The sequence below is a fragment of the Giraffa tippelskirchi genome, chromosome 6 (genome assembly GCF_054371585.1).
Source record: "Giraffa tippelskirchi isolate mGirTip1 chromosome 6, T2T-mGirTip1v1.2.pri, whole genome shotgun sequence".
Taxonomy (NCBI): Eukaryota; Metazoa; Chordata; class Mammalia; order Artiodactyla; family Giraffidae; genus Giraffa; species Giraffa tippelskirchi.
Genome location: NC_137280.1, coordinates 46,648,755 through 46,673,090, shown reverse-complemented (window position 1 = coordinate 46,673,090; position 24,336 = coordinate 46,648,755). Strand labels below are relative to the sequence as shown.

The 24,336-nt window shown below is 37.2% G+C and overlaps 1 protein-coding gene across 9 annotated transcripts in view; it reads right to left on the bottom strand.

The window, feature by feature from the left end:
- The window catches only part of ARFGEF1 (ARF guanine nucleotide exchange factor 1), a 127,709-nt gene that overhangs the window by 12,931 nt on the left and 90,442 nt on the right, over window positions 1-24,336 (bottom strand). For 8 of the 9 annotated variants that reach the window (XR_014057302.1, XM_081503148.1, XM_081503149.1 and 5 more), the window contains 12 exons: window positions 23,614-23,765; window positions 20,140-20,268; window positions 19,104-19,262; window positions 18,710-18,860; window positions 12,926-13,016; window positions 8,198-8,238; window positions 7,935-8,104; window positions 7,437-7,588; window positions 7,116-7,288; window positions 5,946-6,106; window positions 4,998-5,128; window positions 1,015-1,144 (listed from right to left, as the gene is read on the bottom strand). Coding sequence is in view for 8 of the 9 variants with exons in the window: in XM_081503148.1 (XP_081359274.1) it covers window positions 1,015-1,144; window positions 4,998-5,128; window positions 5,946-6,106; window positions 7,116-7,288; window positions 7,437-7,588; window positions 7,935-8,104; window positions 8,198-8,238; window positions 12,926-13,016; window positions 18,710-18,860; window positions 19,104-19,262; window positions 20,140-20,268; window positions 23,614-23,765 (1,640 nt within the window). In the remaining variant the exon portion in view is untranslated. The remainder of the gene's footprint in view (window positions 1-1,014; window positions 1,145-4,997; window positions 5,129-5,945; window positions 6,107-7,115; window positions 7,289-7,436; window positions 7,589-7,934; window positions 8,105-8,197; window positions 8,239-12,925; window positions 13,017-18,709; window positions 18,861-19,103; window positions 19,263-20,139; window positions 20,269-23,613; window positions 23,766-24,336) is intronic. The other variant, XM_081503143.1, reaches the window with a different exon arrangement.

Sequence of the window (24,336 nt, the reverse complement as noted above, 5' to 3'; positions counted from 1 at the left end):
GGAGGTTCCTTAAAAACTAAAAATAGAGCTATGGCTATCATAGGACCTGGCAATCCCATTCTTGGGCATATATCTGGAAAAAATCATGATCCGAAAGGATACGTGTACCCTGATGTTCACTGCAGCACTGTTTACAATAGCCAGGACAGGGAAGCCTAGATGCCCATCAGCAGGGGAGTGGATGAAGACAATGTGGTGCACATGTGTATCAGTCATAAGAAGGAATGAAATAATGTCATTTGGAGTAACACGGAAAGACCTGGAGACTGTCGTATTGAGGGAAGTCAGAGAAAGACAAATATCATACGGTATCACTTACATGTTGAATCTAAAAAAAAAGGGTACAAGTGAACTTATCTACAAAAACAGATACAGAGGTACAGAAGCACAAAACAAACTTACGGTTACCAGGGGGTTGGGAGGAGGGTGTAGGGAGAGGGATGAACTGGGAGATTGGGATTGACATATATATACTACTATGTATGAAGCAGATAACTAATGAGAATCTACTGAACATTACAGGAACTCTAATACTCTGTAATGGTCTATATGGGAAAGGAATCACAATGAGTGGATAGATGTATATGCAGAACTGAATGAATCACTGCTGTAAAGCAGAAACTAACACAGTATTGTAAATCAACCATATTCCAAAAACTAAAAGACATTGAAATAAATATATAAAACTTACCATGTATTATTTATTCAATTTACAATAAGTCACTATGAATACTAAGTAGAACTACTGATGTTTTAGCTGTGACAGTATTAAAGTGAGGAAAAGATACTGAAAGTTCAACAAAAATACTGGAAACCTTAACTCACTTCTATTGTCAAAACTGCATTGTTTTGACAACAGAAAACATACTACAAAGATATACTACTATATCATAATGACTTAAAGAAGAAATCTCTAGGATTTTTTTTCTGTTCACTGTGCTTAATTTGAAATACTAAAATGTATTAGGAAAAAAGAACCTTTTGACTTGACTATATTAAATGAAAATCTCTTACCTCTGTCTGCTGTTCTGGCAATTTCATGTTGTCAAAGATTCTGAAAACAATTCTAAATAAATCCTGCCACCAGTGTTTTTCATAAGTGTAGCCGTAAGTTTTCATTATTTCAAACATTACTGTTAAACCCCTAAAATGAAAAAATATAATTAGAAAAGCTAGCATACCACATCAGTATCTACCCCCTAAAATAGATTTTTGTAAGTTAGTTCACAAAGTTATTGAAAGCTAAGTTTAAAACACTTGATACTAAACTTTTAAGAAATTTAGGTTGTAAAACAGGTTTATTTAGGATGAATTGTTTAGGGAAAAACTCCAAAGGCCCTGGCCTTCAGTTTTTTATTTTTCTTCTACTCCCACTCCATCACTGCAGCATTTAAAAAATGTACATGGGAACTACAGAGCGAGAAAGATTATAATTTGGGTGAATACTAATTCAGCCTTTGACTGTGTGGATCACAATAAACTGTGGAAAATTCTGAAAGAGATGGGAATACCAGACCATCTGACCTGTCTCTTGAGAAACCTGTATGCAGGTCAGGAAGCAACAGTTAGAACTGGACATGGAACAACAGACTGGTTCCAAATAGGAAAAGGAGTACGTCAAGGCTGTATATTGTCACCCTGCTTATTTAACTTCTATGCAGAGTACATCATGAGAAATGCTGGGCTGGAAGAAACACAAGCTGGAATCAAGATTGCCAGGAGAAATATCAATAACCTCAGATATGCAGATGACACCACCCTTATGGCAGAGAGTGAAGAAGAACTAAAGAGCCTCTTGATGAAGGTGAAAGAGGAGAGTGAAAAAGTTGGATTAAAGCTCAACGTTCAGAAAACTAAGATCATAGCATCTGGTCCCATCATTTCATGGGAAATAGATGGGGAAACAGTGGAAACAGTGTCAGACTTTATTTTTTTGGGCTCCAAAATCACTGCTGATGGTGATTGCAGCCATGAAATTAAAAGACGCTTACTCCTTGGAAGGAAGGTTATGGCCAACCTAGATAGCATATTTAAAAGCAGAGACATTACTTTGCCAACAAAAGTCCGTCTAGTCAAGGCTATGGTTTTTCCAGTGGTCATGTATGGATGTGAGAGTTGGACGGTGAAGAAAGCTGAGCGCCGAAGAATTGATGCTTTTGAACTGTGGTGCTGGAGAAGACTCTTGAGAGTCCCTTGGACTGCAAGGAGATCCAATCAATCCATCCTAAAGGAGATCAATCCTGGGTGTTCATTGGAAGGTCTGATGTTGAAGCTGAAACTCCAATACTTTGGGCACCTCATGCGAAGGGTTGACTCACTGGAAAAGACCCTAATGCTGGGTAGGACTGGGGGCGGGAGGAGAAGGGGACGACAGAGGATGAGATGGTTGGATGGCATCACCAACTCGATGGACATGGGTTTGGGTAGACTCCGGGAGTTGGTGATGGACAGAGAGGCCTGGTGTGCTGCAATTCATGGGGTCGCAAAGAGTCGGACACGACTGAGCGACTGAACTGAATACTAATTCTGTGGCTCTATAACCATGGAAGGAAGTATACTGATATGTCTAAGAACAAATAAAATTAGATTTTGGAAAATCTTTTTCAAAGAACTATAGGAATTTTTAGCTAATACCCTACTTGTTCAAAATAATATCCTCAAACTAAAGGACTTCTCAGACTAATTCACTAAGACCCCCACTCGTGTGGGCAGGGTGTCTATTCCCCACAGTGTGCCAGGCCAGAGCAGCATGTGTCCCACAGGGTGAAGTAAAGTGTTCCTTGAGAATAAGCTGCTTTCGTATTCCATTCATTCTCTTCTGAGTAAGTGTTAAAACTGAAACTCAAAATTGCCTTCTGATTCCTTATTATCCTTCTTGAAATAATGCCTTCATGTAACCATTAAAAAGCTTGATCTTTTCTCTCTTACTTCTTCTAAGAAAATACAGGTATCCTTCCACTTAGAAAAGGTTTGTATTTCCCAAAGTCTGGTCATAAGTCAGAACAATAGTTCCTGTGAAACACTCCTTGAGGACTTGAGGGCTCCCTGAGATGATCTAGCTCATTTGCTGCAATGCTACCCCCTGGGCCTGGTACCATACACGCATGGTACACAGTAACATGCAGTTGTTCAATGGATGTAAAATAACATTACGGTAGTTTGGTCCTAAGGCAAATTAAGTTTTGTTTATTCTGTAAGATGCCTAATGTGTAAAATGAGAAGTAAAGAAACTACAGGAAAGGAATTTCTGTGGAAGAAACACACTCTATGTTTCCCAGAAAACCCTGTCAGAGTTTCATGCCCCCACCCCCACAACGAGACAGAGCTGGTTCTCCTCCCACTCCAAGTAATTGGATGCTGAATAACTCCCATGGCTGGACTGAGCAGACGTGAACATCCTGCTGCTTGCAGGCTCCCAAAGCAAACACAGATCCACAGAGGTTCCCAAGGCTTTTCACCTATTGAAGGAGTTTTGCTGAATATTTAAGTTGCTGGTATAGGGAAAAGAATATGGAGGGCTCTAGGTTAATTATTTAACCCTAAATCTACAGAATTTTGAGGGACTCAAATGAGAATGCATGTGAAAGTACTCTATAACTAGTGTGTTATACAAATCACAGTGCTGCATTTTTAGATGTAATTGAAATAACTGCCTTTACAAATCCTGGCGTGGAGGTAAGAAAATCAAAGCCATCCCTGGACAAAGCTTACTCCCATTTTCTCTCTCTTTACCACCTAGAACACTTATTTTCTCTTCTTAAGAACTAAACCCATCCATAATCTGAACACAGGATACAGTGAAAAGCAAGGTAGCATGGTCCCAGACAAGGACAAGTAAGAGACTAAGAAAGCAGGTACGTCCGTCCCCTGCCAAAGACATTTCTACAAATAAACACGGGCAGGGAGGGAGTGCTGAGTTTCTGTGACTTTCAGTTACTACATCTTAGTTGCTCTGCTGAACTGGTGGACATCTGAGAGTGGTATATATAATTCAGAGTTACATCAAATAGGAGGCTAGCTTGAATTTTATCAAGTTTCCTAACAGGTCCATTGACAAAAACTCCTCAGGGCCTAAATGTGAAATTAATGTCAAATGTGCTTGTGATGACTAAATTCTGTGACAAATTTCCAAGGTTTGAGTATATTTTGGATTATTTTCAATTTCATAAGAATCTGTTGTAACAAATAACACTCTAAAAATAAAAACCTTCTTAGGCTATAAAACAAACTTAACCTTGGCTAGGGATGGGTGTGGTTCTGGCATAAGAGGGGGGAAGAAGGAGAGATTCATTCTTTCATTACATTCTATCACTGATTTGTTACAAGTCTGCACTACCTTTCTGATGTCCTGCTGATAGATATTAGGATATTCAAGTTGGTCATTTCAATTTGGCAGTCAAAAATACAGAGTAAGAAAAACTACATTATGGGATTGATAAGAACGCTAACAAATTCATAACAAGTTCTTGTAAGTGTAAAATGTGTGCACTGAGCACTTGTCTGGTTACATTACACCCAAAGTAGTTTCTTTACAAATGGACTGGACAGTCATACAGATCTTTTATTGAGAATATACTTTTAAAACAGCTCTTTTTCAATAGGCCTGTGTTACTCAAAACTAGGTTACTGGCCAGTCTTCAAAGAGAAATAGTTCTTTACCTAAAAGCCACCAGGGACATGCATTTGGAAATTCTTTTCTCATTTATCAGAAAATAAAGTTTGGGACTAACTTCAATCTCAGATCGGAAACAAAAGTATGAAAAGACAGAATGTGTAAATTAACACGGAATCTAAAATTCAAACTTGGAAATAATCAAAATTTAAGGAAAAGTAATCTATTTCCATTTTTTGTTGCTCTATTTAACATATTTTAAAATTTGCCTGTGTAATAATTACTATTTTTGATAAAGTTAAACTTATGTTCACATAAGAAAGGTTAATTTGATTAAAGTCAAAATAACCCTTGCAACGTTTTAATTACAAATACTGATTGTTACCTGGTTCTTACATCTAATTTGCATCTATTGATGATACATGATAACTCGAAGAGAATTGGGAACCAGCCTCTCACCCACACTCTGTCTTCAGGTGCCACATTCATGTCATCACTTGTGTACTCCTTGAAAGCCTTTAAAAGGAATGGTAGGTTTATTAAAGACAAGGCGTTAATACCTATACACAGTATTTCTCCAGAGCAGTTTTTAAACACTTTGCAAATCAAAAATGAGCAATTTGATAAAAAAAAAACTTATAAAAAAATGGAGATTGTAACTGCCTGCAGAGCATGGAATAGAGTCCAAAAGCTGCTCTCAGCTCCAACTCCATCATCAGCTTTCCATTTTAGGCATTTAAGTGGTTATAACATCACATAGCCACACCACCACACCGGGGAGGTGTGCGGATTGAATGTATAAGAAGTACTGAACACACCACAGGTCCATGTCAGCATGTGACAGAAGATCTATGAAGCCATCTTTTCTCCTAATGACAGTTACAAAGATATGCAAGTCAAAGCTGGCTGCCAGGCTGCCAATTCAAGCTTTCACTCCAGTGCTTACAAGCACACTCATCCACAGTTACCTTCAGTGCTGCAGAGCTCGACACACAAGAAACAGTGCATCAAGGTTATGGCTGAACACACAGGCTTGAGTTCAAATCCTGTCTCCTTTACTATCCCTATGAGCAGGGGCACATTTTGAGCTTCTTTGTGCCTCAGATTCCTTATTTAATGGGGCTATAACACAATCTATCCCATAAAGCTGTTATTGAAAATTAAACAAGTTTATACATGTGAAACACTCAGAAAAATACCCAATGTCTTCAATAAATGTGACAACTCGATAATTTTGAAAAATGCTTCATATTCCCAAGAATCTCAAATAAACTTAGATCTCAGGCTAGAAATAAACACTAAGTCACATTTTGTTTACTAAACGATGCTATACCTGAGGTCTATCAGACACGTATTTTGCACAATGGCGAATAAGTCGAATTGCTTCCATACTTGTATCTGGGAAAGCTGCATTGCAGGCAAATTCAGACAAACATTTCACTGCATCCTGGAAAGAATCAATGGTCGCTGGAAAGTGTTTTTCAAACACAAGGGCTATAAGGGAGAAAAACATATCCAAATAATTAAAAATTTTCAATTATTCCTAATTATACCCAAATACACTGAGCTCTAGATGTAATGGATACTTCTTAAAGGTTAAGGGTTTTGATTTCAAAAGACATGGGTTCCAAAGTCTGTCTTGACCAGTCACCTGACTGCCGTGGGTAGTGGAAACAGGGAGATAGGCCTGTGTTTTGTTTACACTATAAACCCAGCACCCAACAGAGACTGGCACACTCAGATGGTAAAGAATCCACCTGCAATGCAGGAGACCTGAGTTCAATACCTGGGTGAGGAAAATTCCATGGGGAAGGGAATGGCAACCTACTCCAGTATGCTTGTCTGGCAAATTCCATGGACAGAGGAGCCTGGTAGGCAAGTCTATGGAGTTGCAAAGAGTCGGACATGACTTAACGACTAAACAACAACAAAGTGCTTATTAGGCACAATACTTAATTTACTAAATTTAAGCAAACAATAAATGATAGCTATGGTGATGTCATCATTCTTGATGTTGATGACAACGATGGTCATTATCTTCTAAGAGAGGCTTAATTGACATCTTAGGTGTTTCAAAGTCAAAGGAGGTTGTGTAGTACAATGGTGAGAAACAAAGGCTATGTCTTAAGACTCTGGTTTTGTGCCTGAATCCATCACTCACTAGTTTTGTGCCTTTAGACAAATTACACAACCTCACTGGATCTGTGTTTCCTTATCTAATTAAAAAAAAGATAATAAAGATATTTTTTGCATACAGTTATTGTGAAAATTGAAGAAAATACAAGCAAAGTGCTTACAGTGCTTGCCATGCAGTAAACATTCAATAAGTCTTAACTATAATATTATAATAATGATAATGCTATCACTTTTTGCTCTGCTTCTATAGGCAAAACTTGGTAAAGCCCATGACAAGCCAATAATCTTACACTTGAGGTATCCTTTGAACACACTGAAGTTGTGTCATGCTGTGTTCTAACTTGAACAGAGCTTAGGGGATACTCACTGACAATATGTCCCGTTGTCTGGAATGCAAGCTCAACAATGCTTTCATCTTGATCCGACGCAGCAAGATGAAATACAGAGAAGATGTTCTTCCATCCGGACCGAATGTTAGCAGCTTGAGAGTTAACCATCTGTGCTATACACCGTACAACCATATCACGAATTGTTGGAGACCTAAAATAGTAATGTAATTTCTTGGATAAATCTTATCAGGTTTTCTTTTTCCCCTCTCCCCTCTCTTCTGTTGCGCCCCACCCCCACACCCACTACTGTGGAAAATACACTATTTTCCTGATGTCAAGCAGTTCAACAAATATAATACCTGTTCCGTTTCATTATATGTTCAAAAGGTCTTAAGAAATCCTTTTGGAATCTGAAATTAGCAAGTTCCCCTTTCTCTAAGAACTTCATTGACAGCTGCCTCAGGGAGTCTACTGCAAAAATAGCTACATCTTCATTAGGATTACAGCCAACCTGTAACAGCAATAGAAATAGAGGATGCTAATATAAGCAGAAAAATCGGTAATTTTCTAGAAAAATATATCATTAATAGCAAAGACAGGTAAATTCAAAGATTCTCCATAGAGGCACTAAGTATGCTAACAATATTTCTCAACAAGAAGAACATATTTTAAATTCTTAAAACCTAGAACAATTATTTCTAGAAGAAAAAACAAGACAAAGTGTTTTCTAATCTAATTACAAAAAAATGTAATAAAAAACTGCTTAGAAAGGAAAAAGGTCTCATTTAGATTATGGTAAGGGAATTTTAAACAATAAAAAATTACAAATTAAGCAAATTGTATAATTACTCAAATACCTTATTAAAATGATCTCCAATAACTTCCCAAATTCGAGACCACTGCAATCTTATTCTTCCCATGTTGTAATATGATATTTCTACTATTTTTTGCAGACTAAACATTCTTGGATGAGTAGTGGAAAGTAATTCATCCATAGACACAGCACAGAGCCAACGGACAAAATCCACTATAATAGAAATAGATTAACATTTACTTTAAAGCTTAAATTTAAAGTCTTTTAGCCCAAAAGTCAGTTTTTTAACTGAATGTACATACTTACCAATGGCATTTCCATCTAGCCTTGTGGACCCTGTAAATATTCTAAAGAAAAAAACAAAAATCACATGCAAAAATTTATAAAGTCTCACTTCTGATATATCAATTCAAAAACAAGTGGCCTAGTTTACTAACTACTTTTATCCATTTTAAGAGAACAGCAGATCAGGTAACTGAATGTGTACTTTTTACCAGATAGTTTAGTAACAAGTGTAGCTGGAATGTACCCCCCACCCTTGCACTGAATGATATTAGAGAATGAATACATTGCTGCAATTTTACTAGTAAATTTATCAACACTAGGATGGGTATTTCATGAGCCTCAAAATAAGAGACTATGAATTTGTAAAACTAATAACTGGCATACACAAAACAGACTTCTCAATTTTCCTGAGTATTTACTAGTTTAAACATGTTCTTAAAATGAAAACTTCTACTTTATTTTTACAAATAATGTACATCTGATTAAAAAAACTCATGTTGAATTACAAGTGATTAATAAAACCGTACAAAGTTTCCAACAGTTTAACAAGTAACTAACCCACTTTTCTTAGAGCATTCAAACATTCAGAGCTAAGCTATGCTATCCAGCTCTGCCCTGCCTTCTTCACTGAGCTCTTTTTCTGTGTTTCAAAGTTTCATAAAAGATTTCAGCATAAACACATTAGTCCTCTTACTTTAAGGTCTGCATTTTTACCCACGTTCCGAGTTTGTAATGAAGGGTTTGATGTGGTGATTTCAAGGACAAATTGATATTCCTCAATGTAAACTGTACATGATAGGATTTGAACCATAAAAAGGAAACCTCAAAAGCAGGAGCAGGTCAAATATTAAACTTAGAAACAACGGTCATCATAGTAACAGTATAGCTACCAGCAATCACAAGGTGGGTACTACCCAAAGTGCTTTGTATCTGTATCTACCTATCAATCTGTCTATCTATCTATCCACTCATAAAACAATCACAGATACCATGAAGTACGTTAGACTCCCAACTTTATCAACACAGAAACTGAGGCACAAAGACATATAATAATTTTCTAAAAATCACAAGGCTAGTACGTACTAAAGCCAGTCAAACCAGGACAGGCCGACTCCAGAGTCCACCCTCTCAACAGCCCCATACCTATCTGAGCAAAACAGAATTTAAATATTTAAAAAACATTCTAGTTTTTTCCTACCACCACAGTCTAAATGTTCTGAGTATATCATGATTTTTCAACCTCTAAGCCCTTGAAGGTCTGTGTGTCCTGGCAACAGTGAATAATGAGAACAAGAAGGAAAAGCAGCTTAAAAACTGACAAGGTAATAATTCAGAATCTGATCTTCTGCTAAAGGGATATCTTTACATTTCCTCTACTGCTCTTGTGAGTAGAACAAAAGTTCAAAAATCTGACTGAAACCATTATCAGGGGTGGGGAGGGGAAGTAAAGAGTAATGGGGCCTCAGTGAACCTAGTGGTTAGATTGAATCCAGAAATTTAAAATAAAGGCTACAGACCTCTCACATGAACCAAAATGAGAAGTGCTAGACTCTGCATTATGAGTGTCATTAGCTGTTTCTCAAACTAGAGGTGTGCTCCTGGAAGGCAGTGATTATAAAAACCACACCACAAACAAAGTCCAGCCTAAACAGTACAAGGGAAACAATAGAAGAAACAACAAAGAAAACAGAATCTTTTTTAGGCAAGGAGTAAGCAAGCAACAAAGAGGAGGGGAGGAAAGAACAGCAGAGAGAACTCCAGGGGAAGCTGCAAGGACCCCTGTGAAGGCAGCCAGAGAGAACTGCAAGCAAACAGCGGGGCTCCGCTCTGCAGACTCGGGTGACAGTGTGAGCAGGGAGCATCCGTCCTGGGAAAGAGCATTTTGATTCCCCTCACTCTGGTAGCCTCTGAGGGGTCACTATGTTTCTAAAAATGCTCCATTAAAGATAAGTCATATGGGAGAGCAGAGTGGTCTGGGGAGGCATTCATAGTAAAGCCTTAATATACTAAGGCAGAAAAGAGCTATGCTTCACAACATCAACTATGAAATGGATTCTGCATGCCTGTGTGAAAAGCAGAGAACAGAAGCATGAGAATCTTGTATGTTAATATTAAAAGACATGCCCCTGAAAAGTACAAGTAGGAAAAAAAGATTGACAGATTTACTGAATTCTTACACATTATGATAGTGATGTAACAATGCAAAAAAAGATGAAACTTGCAGATTCTAGATCAAATCAACTTTAAGCTGTATGCAACATACAGGCAGATGAAATGACTGCGTATCTAAAGTTTTCATAGTGAAAATATCAGAGGTAACATTTATGGCTTAGACTCAACTGAAAGACGTTTATGAGAAAATAGTAAGGGAGTAGTAGTCCATATTTTCTGATAGGTGACAGAATATTCCAAAGTGTGGGACCCGACAATATAAACCCAGATCTGGTGTGCTTAAAAAACAACAATTAAATAAAAAACTATGGTGCTACATAACTTTTGACTTTCGGGGTAAATCGTTCTTGGACAAAATCCACCTCCATGAAGTTGAGTTAACATTTAAGAAATAGCTGGTTTAACAACACCTAGAAAATGTTTCCCTAGCAAATCTGAGAGGATCAGGGACTCTAGGTTAAAGTGCCCTTATACTCTTAAGTTCTAATAATACAGGATTCCAAACATAAAAGTGAAGATAATCAGAAAATTTTACCATTTTAAAGCTTTTGATGGAATCAAAATTTTTTACATTAAAAAACAGAACCTATATATAATTAAGCAAAGAATTATTATTTTCATTTTGCATGTTTAGTTCTTATACTTATCACAACAGATTATTCAGAACAATAGGCCTAAGGTCAGAAAAACAACGTTGTTGCAGAACAAGTACAGGACTTTCAAGGATGATGCCTGACAATATTCTCAACCACCGTCTTGACTACCAGGGCTGTCTCACTGAGTCAGCCTATGGAATCAGAATATCACAAATAAAAATAAACTCAGATACTCAGAAAGAAATTCATAGGCGATTTAATGAGAAATTGTGATACGTGCCACATAAGAATAATATAAATCTTGTAACAAATCAAAGATGTAACTTTGATGCTTTCACTAGAAGGTAAAATGTAAATATTGAGGTTGTGCATAAAACTGTGGACCCTGAATTTATGTTGTAGAAGTACCTGGTGATGATGAGTTTGAGACAGTGACGTACTAATAGAATTTGTGCTAAGACTCCTCTGAAATTGCAAAAACTCTTAAAATGGAGAGGCAGATCACCTGTTCAAATGAGTGACATGTTTCTCTGCAGCAGAGTGGCCAGCTGGATAAATCAGAACTGGCTTTGGTCATAAGAAGTATGCTATGGCAACAAGACTAGTAAGTAAAATTTGACTCTTGTCTGGGTAGACTCTCTTAACAGTGATGATGTGTTTTTGGGTGGCAGAGGTGTGGCGGAGGTCTGGAGGAGGTCTACCCTGGCAGCAGAAAGACAGACACTACAGTGCTCTGGAGCTGCACACATGGACAGACAGGCCAAGAGGCTGAGGGCACCCCTGGTGCTATTCCTCAGATTCTCTGCTAATGAAACTGTCACTGTAATCATCACTGGCCTGGCTTCGGGAAGGAGCAAGTTATGTAATTCTCCTTGTCTCAGTTTCCTCATCTGTAAATTGAGGACAGTAATAATACGTATCTTATAGGCTACTGAGAGGATTAAATGAAGTAACACATGGAAAGCACTTTTTCTGTTTGTTTAATATAATATAATCAGTTATACATACATCCACTCTTTTTAAAAATTCCCTTCCCAGAAAGCACTCTGAAAAGCACATTAAGTCTCAAGAATTCTTTCCAAGAAAGAAGTCCCAGGGAGCACTGCCAAGGCCAGTTAACAACTAAACACTCGAGTTCCAAGTCAGAGCAAAAAGTTTTCATCTACAGCAAAGTAAAATAGCAGATCAGCAGGAGTCTCTAAGCATCAAGGAAAGATTATAATACACACTGTATTTTTCACAGTTCCCATCAGAATTGTTAAAATGTAAACACCAGTGTTACAAAATGTTAGGTTTCAATTATTTGGGCATCCATATGGAAAACGTTCATCTTCTCAAAACAAACAAAAAAAATACATTATTTTGAATACTGGGGATTTAAAAAATCTATAATATTCTATAGTAAATATTCTAGAATATTCTATAGTAAAACAAACCATAATATATTCTTTTAGAAATATTTAGAAATATTCTTTTAGAAAACCAGACTAAAGATGAGGACTATCTCTAACGTATATACTATAAAATATACTTCTCCCCAGTGAGAACTGCCAGCAAACCCCTTCATTTTCCCCATAATGCAATCCCATATCATACACTCAGGAAGATAAATTATACTCTATTTTCAAAATAGGAATAACAAGAGGAGTACATTTTTTTAAAGTAAATTAAAAAAAAATAAAGAAAAAGAAAAACTGTGTTCTTTCTCATCAAGGTTAACATTTCCCTAATGCCCACTAATGTCTACTGTCACTTAAATTTTCATACTGTTTATCTCCTTCCTATATTCTGTGACTTAAAAGCAAAATCGTAGGTACTTCATCATTTAAATCATAGCATATCACAATATAGTCTTATATTACTTAAGGAAAGATATTTTGGCAATCATTTTTTTTTTCTTTTTACTAATGAGCAACACACATCTAAATGTTACATATTAAAACAGTATTCATCTGAAAAGAGAATTAAACAGATACCTTACCTATCTACAGCAACAACAACACTTTGAGAACTGGTTTCTCCAATGGATTCCTGAATACTTGCTATCTGCTTCCAGTCCACATTTCCTCCAACTACCAGACATAAAAGAGAGTCATTTCAGTGTGAAAATAATTCAGTGGAAAAATGTACTTACAGTTCTAAAACACATTTCTAATAAAATCAGTTATTTTCCTAATGAAAGAAAGCTTTGGGTGAACAATTCTTTTTGGCATCAGTGACTTACTGAGTTATACTAAGTGGTATACAGACATGGGTAAAGACACAAACTTATTTGCAAAGATCACACAAATTAGGGACACTGAAATTTTTAATCAATGACATTAGGCAGAATTTCTCTCCATGTTTAAGAGAAACCCCCTTCCCCGACCACTCACCCCTGCAATGCACAGCATATAGAACTTCCCCAACCAGGGACCACCTGTGCCCCCAGCAGTGGAAGCAGGAGTCTTCATCACTAGACCACCAGGGAAACCCCTCCCTCAGCATGTAAGAAACAGACCAACTCCAGTTCCAAATGTATCTACTTAGGAGGATTCCCAATTCCATACAATTAGATCTCTCCTGTAATGTAATCTTCAGTCCCTTGTTCACAAATGTTCACGGAAAATTCAACTGGTATGCTATAATATCCTCTTATTCAAAAGAATCACTTGGTTTTCCCCCCAACACTGGTTCCATGTGTTTGTAGACAGCAAAACAATTCCCCCAGCTCTCAAGCTCTTAGTATCTTTCCCTTCTTCCATTATCACTAAATCTTTCTTCTGCCCTGTTTTTCATTTGATTCATTCATTTTCATTCCTGCTTAGACCATTATCATTTCAGGACTGGATTACTGTAACAGTTTACTGCCTTCCTTTTTGCTGATTCACCCCCCCGCCCCTTAATCTCCTTTCTTCTCCTGGAGATTAATTTTCCTAAATCACCACCTTTATGTTGCTTACTATTAGTTTCAGGATAAAGAATAAGCTTTTCAGCCTAGGACTTAAGGCAGCTCCCTCCAACACATGTCTCCACTCAGGACATCATCTGAAGTTTATCTCCTGAGACCCAACCTGAGTTCTCAATGAAGGATTCCCCTCCACTGCTTCACCTTCCTCTGAAGGAAGTATTTACTTAAATAAGTACTGCTCAACTCAGAATTTCTTCCATTTAGTTTCTTACTATAAATTACTTCAGGTGTGTCACTGTTGCCTTCTCGGCCAGAAAAAAAGTTCCCATGTTAGGAAGCAAATCATACACTTTTTTGTCTTCCTCTACCTTACTCAAGGCAGATGCTCAACAAGTACTGGCTGACTGACTAGACATTCAAATGGCTTTCTGAATGCAGACGTAATAGATGGTGTTATTTAAACCAGCTGAACTCAAAATCTACTCCAGGAACTGAACAAAGGGAAAAAGAATGTGATCCCTGTCCTCACACAGTTAATGATTTACCAGGAGAGACACACGTATTACCTACTTTAATACAATCTGATGATTATTTCATAGCTGAACTCAACTAATTATATGTAACACAAGTGTGGCTAAACAGAACTAATTTTTATAGGGGAAGGGAGAATGCAGGTGTTAGCTCATGGAAAGTTTTCACATATGATGAACTATTAATTCAAGTTAGATGTGAAAGGATCATCATGTGGGAAAGGAAGAAAAAGCAATTTCAGAAGAAGGAGCAGCATATATGAAGTAATGGAAGCAGGCATGTGAAGTTCATGTTCCAACACACTTGGATGTAGCCATAATGGAGGATGATCTGGCAGGGGACAAGGAAGGAGAGAGAGAAACAAGCAGTAAGAGATGAAGCTGGACAGACAGACCAGAAACAGAATGTGAAGAACCTTGACCATCGTGTTTAATGTTCTACTTCTGAAAACAGGAAACCAGTAGGTCTTTTAAAAGACTGACATGATCCAATCTATTTTCTGAAAAATAATTCTGGTAATATCTGTAGAACACAGTGAAACATGAAGAGGCACTGAAGCCATGCCCTTGTATTTCTGTAATACAAGTGAACAAGGATGAAAGCTTGAAATAAGTGACTGAGAAATGGGTGGTAGGAGGACAGTGTCATGCAATATGAGGTATGTAGCATGTTAAAGAATTTAATGAAGAAAAATCTGTGAGAAAAAAATGCCAGTCACTACATAACTTCGTCTGTATCAACTGAATGTCCTTCCCAGAGATTTCTGTACCTTCTATATTTAGATATAATAATTTGTAATCATTAAACCTATTTAAAGAAGATTTAAAATGCCTAACAATCCAAGAACCAACTTCATAAATATATGACATCTATCAAACATTTGTATGACAGTACAAGTAATAAGCCAATAGTTTCGGTTTTACCAAAGAAATGCCTCAAAAGAACAAACGTTTAGATTAACTAAAAACAAAGATGTAAGATGTCATAATATTCACTCAAGATTTATATGATCAAGCAACTGAATTTTAAAACTTTAATACATATCATAATAGTATACATATAATTCAAATCTAATAATTCATATGCTATTTATTCTTAATAACAAAAGTTTCCTGTTTCCAAAAATTAAAAGTATAGTCTTGTATCACATCTGTAAGGAAGTGAGATAAATATACACTCAGCCCTATTAACTTGTTTACATCAATATTTGGGGTACAGATTCTGTTAACAAAGGAGGCTAATAGTTTATTTTTAAAAAACAAATTATATACAGATGAAACCAGCTCAATCGTCTGCACACAACCTCCTCTAGTTTCAGTATGGACTAAAGCATCCTGAGTAGATGCCAGGACACCACTGCACAGGGTGTACACCTGCCACGCTGGGCGAGCCAGGAACCTACTACCAAGACGAGTTCAACTCAGGGAGCTCTGCCCAACGGGGCTGAGTCAGCATAGGGGCTCCTTCTAGGATGCAGACTAGAACCTGAGACCTGATCCTTCAGCAGTGAGAGCAGAAGGGAGCAGGCCGTGGAGCAGAGAGAAGTGGATGACACAGAGGAAGCATGAGAAGTGAACAGCGTGGTCAGTCGCTTGTGTGGCTTGGAGGCCTGGAATTTTTATCTCAATCTCAGTTCCAGATTCCAAATGTGTTTATTTTAATATAAATTCCCTTTTCCTGAAGGGAGAAGGCAGGTCAGGTCACCTCTTTGCAACCTAAGCAGCAGAGCAGCACAATGATCAAATTAATTTTAACTCATTTTCAAGTATTCTAGTAAACATGATCAACAAGTATGATTTCTCGTTTTAGTAACACTGATAGAAAATAAAATATTCCACTGGTATTTAATTTTTAGTGTAACCTACTTCTGTTACTTGCCAAAACTGAGCCCTGGTGATCTCACCCCTCTTTATCTGGGCTCTGCTCCACTCCCGAGGCCTTAGAAAGAAAGACTGTTCAAAAGCAGCTGAATCAATCAATGCACATTCATTTCACTTGCCTGTAAATATTTTTCATCTGTATCTCATGCTACTTTCTGGAACAATTAAGAGTTCTAATGTCTGAGTCAGACAGTATAGTCACCAACCATGCGGGTGCTCAAGCAGTTCTAAATCCTGCAGCTGTCTATATCTGCACCTCCCAGAACCACAGAACACCACTGGTATTTTACACGTGAGGTGCAGACTGCATTGCTGAATTACCACTGCAAACTCACTCAACCTGAAGCCACAACATGGTCCTCCCCTCCCTGTGGGTCATTTTTCAAGCCTGAAATTCTTCTGAATTTCCTAAGACTTTTTACTGCTAGCAACAACAGAGAAATCACTAAATGATAAAAAGAGAAAGTCCAGAAGTACAATGTTATATATAGCACAAAGCCTTAAAAGGTAAGTATTCTTAGACCTCAGGTGTATTCCTTCATGTTTTTTTTTTTAGGTTGTGTCTCTAGACTTCTCTGTTGGAAGTGAGGTAGGGAGGCCAGATAAAGAATAATCCAGAAACATGCGAAAGTTGGACCATAAAGAAGGCTGAGCACTAAAGAACTGATGCTTTCGAACTGTGGTGTTGGAGAAGACTCTTGAGAGTCCCTTGGACAGCAAGGTGATCAAACCAGTCGATCCTAAAGGAAATCAACCTTGAATATTCACTGGAAGGACTGACGCTGAAGCTGAAGCTCCAATACTTTGGCCACCTGATGCAAAGAGCTCACTTACTGGAAAACACCCTGATGCTGGGAAAATTGAGGGCGGGGGGGAAGGGGCCAACAGAGGATGAGATGGTTGCATGGCATCACAGACTCAATGGACATGAGTTTCAGCAAACTCCAGGAGATAGTGGAGGACAGGGAAGCCTGGTGTGCTGCAGTCCATGGGGTCACAAAGAGTGAGACATGACCTAGTGACTGAACAAAAACAACAACAATCCAGAAACAGTATAGCAGCAGTAAGTCCACTTATATGTTAATATACTGTAATCCTGACAACTCTGTAAGTAGATACTACTATTAGTTTGGAAAAGAGGAACCTGAAGCTCAGAGAATTAAAGTAACTTGCACACACATCTTGCACAAGTGAAGAAGAAACATGGAAAAACTCAAACCCAGAAGTACATATTCAAAGGCAAAGACAGTCTAAACTTTGTTTCTTCCCTGGCAGAATGTTTTCCACTTATGACTAGAAATGTATGGTTTGGTTCTTCTTTATCTGCTTTTGATAGTACCTTCCTTTTTTCCTGCTGGGTTAAACCTGGATGCTCCTGGATGCACTGAACTCAAGGGGAGCCATGGGACAGTTTCCACACTGGCCTAAGACTTGGGTTATGTCTGCATAGTGCTGTTAAAAAAATCTGCATGTGAATGCTTTCTCCAGGTGCCCCAACTATTTATCATCTTAAACAAGCCTTCACTCATTTAACTTATCTGCTTAGTCTTAAAAGCAGGTAATTTTTTAAAACATTTTTTCAGATTATTTTACATTATAGATTATTATAAATATTGGGTATAGTTTCCTGTGTTATACATTAAATTCTTGTTACGTATCTATTTTCTGTATAGTAGTTTGTATCTGTTAATTGCATACTCCTAATCTATCCCTTCCTCTGTCCCTGTTCCTTTCAGTGACCACAAATTTGCTTTTTATGCTTGTGAGTCTGTTTCTGTTTTGTATACAGAGTCACCTGCATTATTTTTTAGATTCCACATGTAAGTGACATCATATAATATTTGTCTTTCTCTGTCTGATTTAGTTCACAAAGTATAATATTCTCTCAGCCCATTCAGGTTGCTGCAAATGGCAGTATTTCATTCTTTTTTTTTTTATGTAAAAGGAGGTAACTTTAAACTGCACCTTTCTCCCACCCTCAACTATGTGGTTAAGACTAAGGGTCATTTAATATTGCAAACTGGACCAGGCAAAAAAGACTTACAATGTTATCTTGCTTATAAGGTTAGCTAAAGGGCATTTTATCCTAGTCCTCTAATTATATTTTGCTCATCAGAGAAGGCAATGGTACCCCACTCCAGTACTCTTGCCTGGAAAATCCCATGGACAGAGGAGCCTGGTAGGCTGTAGTCCATGGGGTCGCTAAGAGTCAGACACGACTGAGTGACTTCACTTTCACTTTTCACTTTCATGCATTGGAGAAGGAAATGGCAACCCACTCCAGTGTTCTTGCCTGGAGAATCCCAGGGACGGGGGAGCCTGGTGGGCTGCCATCTATGGGGTCGCACAGAGTCGGACACGACTGAAGCGACTTAGCAGCAGCAGCATACAATAAAGTTACTTACATTGAGCAAGTTAAAAACAACTTGTGATACTTCACAAAAATAATTCAAAAAATTCTCACCTAGCCCTAGCCCCACAAATTCATCAGGAGCTTGATCTTTCGCTCCAGTAAGTGATCCTTCTCTGCCTCGTACTGTTCCAGAAATGTACCGAGGCTTCACTCCAGTTCCTATAAGTTGAGCAAGCTCCAGCTGACTGATGCACTTCAGAATCTTAATTACAAAACGGAAAACAAATTTAAATTCTGTGTTAAAAATCTTCATAAAAATATTTAAATGTACAAAGTCACAATTTAAACACAGGCTAAATTATAAATCAGCATAAAAAAGTTAAATGTACTTAATCCTGAATGTATTAATTTTCTCCCCAAACACTTAAGCATGTCAGTGATATATTATTTAGCGTTAGCTCATTTTATAAACCAAATTGCAAAAGAAAACAGAAAGTGCTTCTACCTCATGCCATGAATTTCCTAAGTAATTTCCATCTGTATGAGCCACTGTGATAAGTGTTTTGATTGTGTCAATGTTCTTCTGCTTCATTTCGGTAATCCCAGAACTCACTGTCAGTAAGGTGAACCTTGCCAGTGCCTGGACGTATGCATCTCTTTCCAGCTGTTGAAAGAGACAGAGAAAGAGAACTCACAGGACTGTAAGCACAACAGAGTAGGTTCCGGTTCCCTACTGATGAAATGTTTACTTAATTTAGTAAGTTTTCAACTATGTCATGAATTATGTATGATACCTCAAAACTATAGTTCTTTAAATTTTAATATGAATGAAGCCAAAAAGGATGAATTTTTAAAAGTGAAAGGCAATGGTGGTGTCAAATCAAGATGAAATTTCAGCAATAATAATTCATATAGTAAGAAAGCATTCATTGAACACATGCTTCAAGTGACTTGTGTGAAGTAGCTCGATTTACAAATTTGCTCATGTTTCCCCTACATTCATAATTAAATGTGAAATGGGTTTTCAAAAAGAAAGTAGGCAAGCACTGGATAAAATTATCAGACAAAGCATATAATTTATTAGAAAGGACTGTCTTCATAAGAATTATGTCCTTGATACTTGAATCTCTTAAAGATAACCTGTTCTTAGGCTTAAGTAAAGTTATAAAATAATATCTATAAATATATAAAATATGAAAAAGTATTATATGATTCAATAAATAAGAATATGCAATATAAATAAGACATTCAAGTTACAATACAGGAATTCAAACTCTTGGAAATTTTGCACGCAGCTAATATTCTATACAGAAAAAAACGGCAACACGAGTTATTGTGATGAATGATAGACACATCAACAGAGAACTACCCTGTTTTGTCACAGCTTCTTGGAAACTTAAAACATTAAGATTCATTTAAATTTCACTATAAACTTGAAATTAGTTTTTTAACAGTGCCAACACAAGAAATAATTTAAACTATAGTAATGACATAAGTAATTTACATTTTCCAGACTGGCTGCAAACGCAAAATTCTGTTACCTGAATGCTGAAAATGCATGCAATTCTGATTGCACATCTTATACCTTCCAGGCAAAGAGAGGCTACTTCAGTATCATCACAGTCTTGTAGACCCACACTGAATGCAGCCAGAAAAGGGGTCCAAGCCAACTAGAAAAGGTAAAAATTTAAAATATATCATGAACGTCAAATGATAATTAAACTTTAAGATAAGACATTAACATTTCTCAAAGCTTTCAGACAATGAATGATTTGTGGAAGTTCTGAAAAAGAGCAATGAGTTTCTAGGCACAGTTATCTGGAAAGCTTTCTTAGAAACAGAGGAGAAACTATATAATGCTGCCTGGGCTTAAGTAAGCAGGAGAGCAAAACTGTAAATTCAAGAGAAGAAGGTAGACACGTTATAAGCACAGCACCTGTAAGTATTTCACATTAATAAAAAATGGGGATAGTCTGTATTTATAAATTATATCAATTTTAACCCTGACTTCAGAACTCATCTCTCTGCAAGCTGTGTCTCTTGCATTATTTCATGGACTAATTTTATTTCCAAGAAAATCCTTTTAACCATTTTCTACTTGTAAGACATTACTCTCTTTTCTTTAAGCCTGTTCTGTGGGTATCATTTAGCCTCATTATTTTTTGTAGTAAAATATTAATATTTTACATTGAGACAGCAGTGATATCTCTGGCTCCTAGTTGGACAATATTTTAAAATACAGTTCAATAAAATACATCTTCTTTACAGACTATGAAAGCCAACAAACACTAAATTTTATCAAAACTGAATACTGTAGTATTCTGAAACTGTAATGTAAAATTTAAAAAAAGAGAGGTACCCCTGATGACTGAAAGTCCTCATATCAAAACATATATGTGTATACTGGTGTGTATATACTGGTATGTATATATGTGTGTGTGTATAACTTTGAAATGTCTGATATAAGAGTATTTGCTGCTTTTAATAAGTCAAAATGAAGCAGAACTATATATAGCCATATAGATGAAGAGTATTTATGACAACATGGTACAGAAACAATAACTGGAATTTTTAAAAGATCTAAAAAAAAAATTTCTGCATTATTAAGACAGAATCACCCACAGCTTTGTAACCTCAGGAAGTTCAGAAGTTTAATTCCTAAACAAAGGAACATAAGCCACAGTACCTAACTTTCAGTCTTAGCCTTGTCACTTATTTCACCTCTTTTTTTCTGAACCAACCTCATTTCTTCCTCTTTAGTACCTGGACTGCCACTACAAGGAGATGCTATAGGAAGCATATGACGGGCAGGACTTTAAAATACAAAGCATCACAGCAAAGTAATGCATTATGAATCCTATGCTAAGTGAAGAAACAACACATCTCTATTTGGAAACCTATGTAATATTTACAAGGAGAAGTATAAGCTTAAGCCTGTGACAACCCCACTGCAAATTAAAGAATGATCTGTATTATCAAATTATACCTAAATAACATCCAGGGGACAGTGCAACTGTCTGCTCAAGTGTATAAGCCTCTGTAGAATACGATTTGGCCATACATAAAAAGGTTCTTATCTACATCCCTAATATTACATCACTTCTAGGAATCTTTCATTTATTCCTTGACTCAACCAATGCTTACTTAGTGAACACTAACTCCAAGCTAGGAACTATGTCAGACTTTGCGAAAAGTCATCAGAACAGATATACTCCCTTACCTCCCAGAGTTTAAAGTCTAGCAGAGAGATTAACGTTTAAAATAAACAAATGTGTAAATACACATAAATACAGTGAAGGAAGAACACAGCACGCTTGAAAGGAGACCTGATTTAGAGAGGCCAGGGCAGAACTCACTAAGAAAGTAACACTGAAAGTAGAAACTACTTGGGCAAAGAAGGAAAAAGCATTCTAGACAAAGGACACAGCTTGTGTGAATGCTCTGAAGAGAAAATAATTTAGGGCATTCTAGAAATAGAAATAGACATAGAAAGAATGCCAGTGTGACTGCAGCACAGTGAGAGGAAATCTAGTGATGAGGCTGGAGGCAGGTGGAGCCAGACCCTCGGGTTGTGTTAGGTTTCACCACAGTTGCAAAATCAGTGAATGGCATTAAGGAAGAAGGTGACAGTTCATTTGTATTTTAAACATTCTGTGTTCTGTAAATGGGTAAGGGAAGCACAAAAGTAGACACAGACACCAGATAGGAGAACACTCCAGCATTAAGAGTGAGAAATGAAGGACACTGTCTGAAAAGGTAATGACAGTAGAAATGGCAGTGAGAAGAAAGGTTCTCAATTCCAGCTCAGAGGATTAAACAAATGATACCTAATCCAAAGAATAGATCACAAAAGCTATTTATGAAGAATTCCCAATGACATGGGAAAACACTTATGTGAGAAACAGCAAGTTACAAAATTCTATACATGGTAGGATCACAACTGTTTAACAAGATAAAAAGTAGTATGTAAATATAGTAAGAGAAATGTTCTGAGTGGCAGAATTATGACTGGTTCCTTATTCTTTTTGTTTTTTCATCCTCCACCTCCTGTCTACCAAAAACATTTGCAAACAAAACAAAGGTATAGGATTATTCAAAACAGAACAAAAACTTGCTTTGTAATTTATTTCATAATAAAGTGTTCTTAATTTCAATCTCATTTCCTATATTATGGTAAAAGAGAGGCCAGCGATACTTCACTATTTCATCTCACGTTCTCTCCCCAAATTCCCACTCTGAGCCTGTAACTCGCCATCAACTTTTAGAAATATCACGATCACACAGACCTTAAAGCAAGAGTAGAACTATTAACATATTAGAGCTGAAATATCACCATCTTTTACTACCCACACAAATACAGTTAATGTCTGAAGAACTCAAGTGATAACCTTCACCCTCCACAGACCATCTAACTGCACTGTCTCACAAACAGACATGTACTTGACCCAGTTTTCCTTCTCTAGGAAAAATTCCCATTTTCCTTGACTTCCCTACACTTTCCCCTCCACTTCCCTACAACCGTTATGATGCACTGCTTCCTCATTCTGGAATTTGAATAAAGAATAGAAAAAAAGCATAAGAAAATGAAGAAGAAATGGAAAATCAAATTATCAAGCAGAAGTACCATCCTTACTGATCTATAAACATAAAAGAAACTCCCTTTCATTCCCAAAGCTACTTTCTTGGTCCCAGGAGCACTCAGAACCCTCGGATTAGCTCCTGGGCCATAGGCACTGGAAGACAACAAGAGGCTCAAGGTCACTTTGAGATATCAGGGAACTCCTGAGATCTAAAGAGAACTCAGAAGAAACCAGGCCAGAGATTAATTCTCCCCAAACCTTTCTATTCTTAAGATCACACATCTATCAATTATGAATCATGCATAATAATATGGCTTTCACTTCTGGGTCTATAATAATGGGCTGTATCACCATACTGCCTTAACTTAAAAATATGCTGAACAGCAGTATATACAGATGTATATACTGCAACCAAAAGTCATTAATAACTCTTACCTTAAACATGGGTCTCACATGCTCCAAATGTGTCGCACTCGTGAAAGGTGCCTGAACGTGGCTCACAGCCTCCATGAGAGCTTTAGCGGTCTTGGCCATCTGTTCCATCTCTAAGTTATACAGGAGTCTTCTTTGTTTTTCACTGGCTACGTCTGAAACAGCAAACACTATTAGCATTTAATATATAAAGTCTTTAAGAATGATATTTTGATGTTTCAGCATAAAATAATCAACACTACCAGTAAATAGTAATTCAAAATGGTCCTAAGAAGCCAGATGCAAAGGCCACACAACATACGATTCCATTTAGATGAAATATCCAGAGTAGTAAATCCATAAAAAAGAAAGCAGACTGGTTAGCCAAAGGCTGAGGAAAGGCAGGGGACATGGAAGAACTGCTTAATGGATATGGGGCTTTATTGGGGGTGATGAAATATTTTGGAACTACATCAAGGTGGTGGTTGCACAACACTTTGAAGGCACTAAATACCAGTAACTGTTCACTTCAGAACAGTTCATTTTGTGTTATATGCATTTCACCTCAAAAATGGGAAAAAAAAAGTCCTCAACTAGGCTTCAGGGATATGCAGAAAATCTATGAAAAGGGAAAGAGTAGGCACAAATCCGTCACACTGAAAGCGCCAGGGAAACAACCCAAACAAGGGCTGGGAGAACAGACGAGAGGCCGTGGTACACCTGTATGACCTGAGGGGTCTCCTGAGT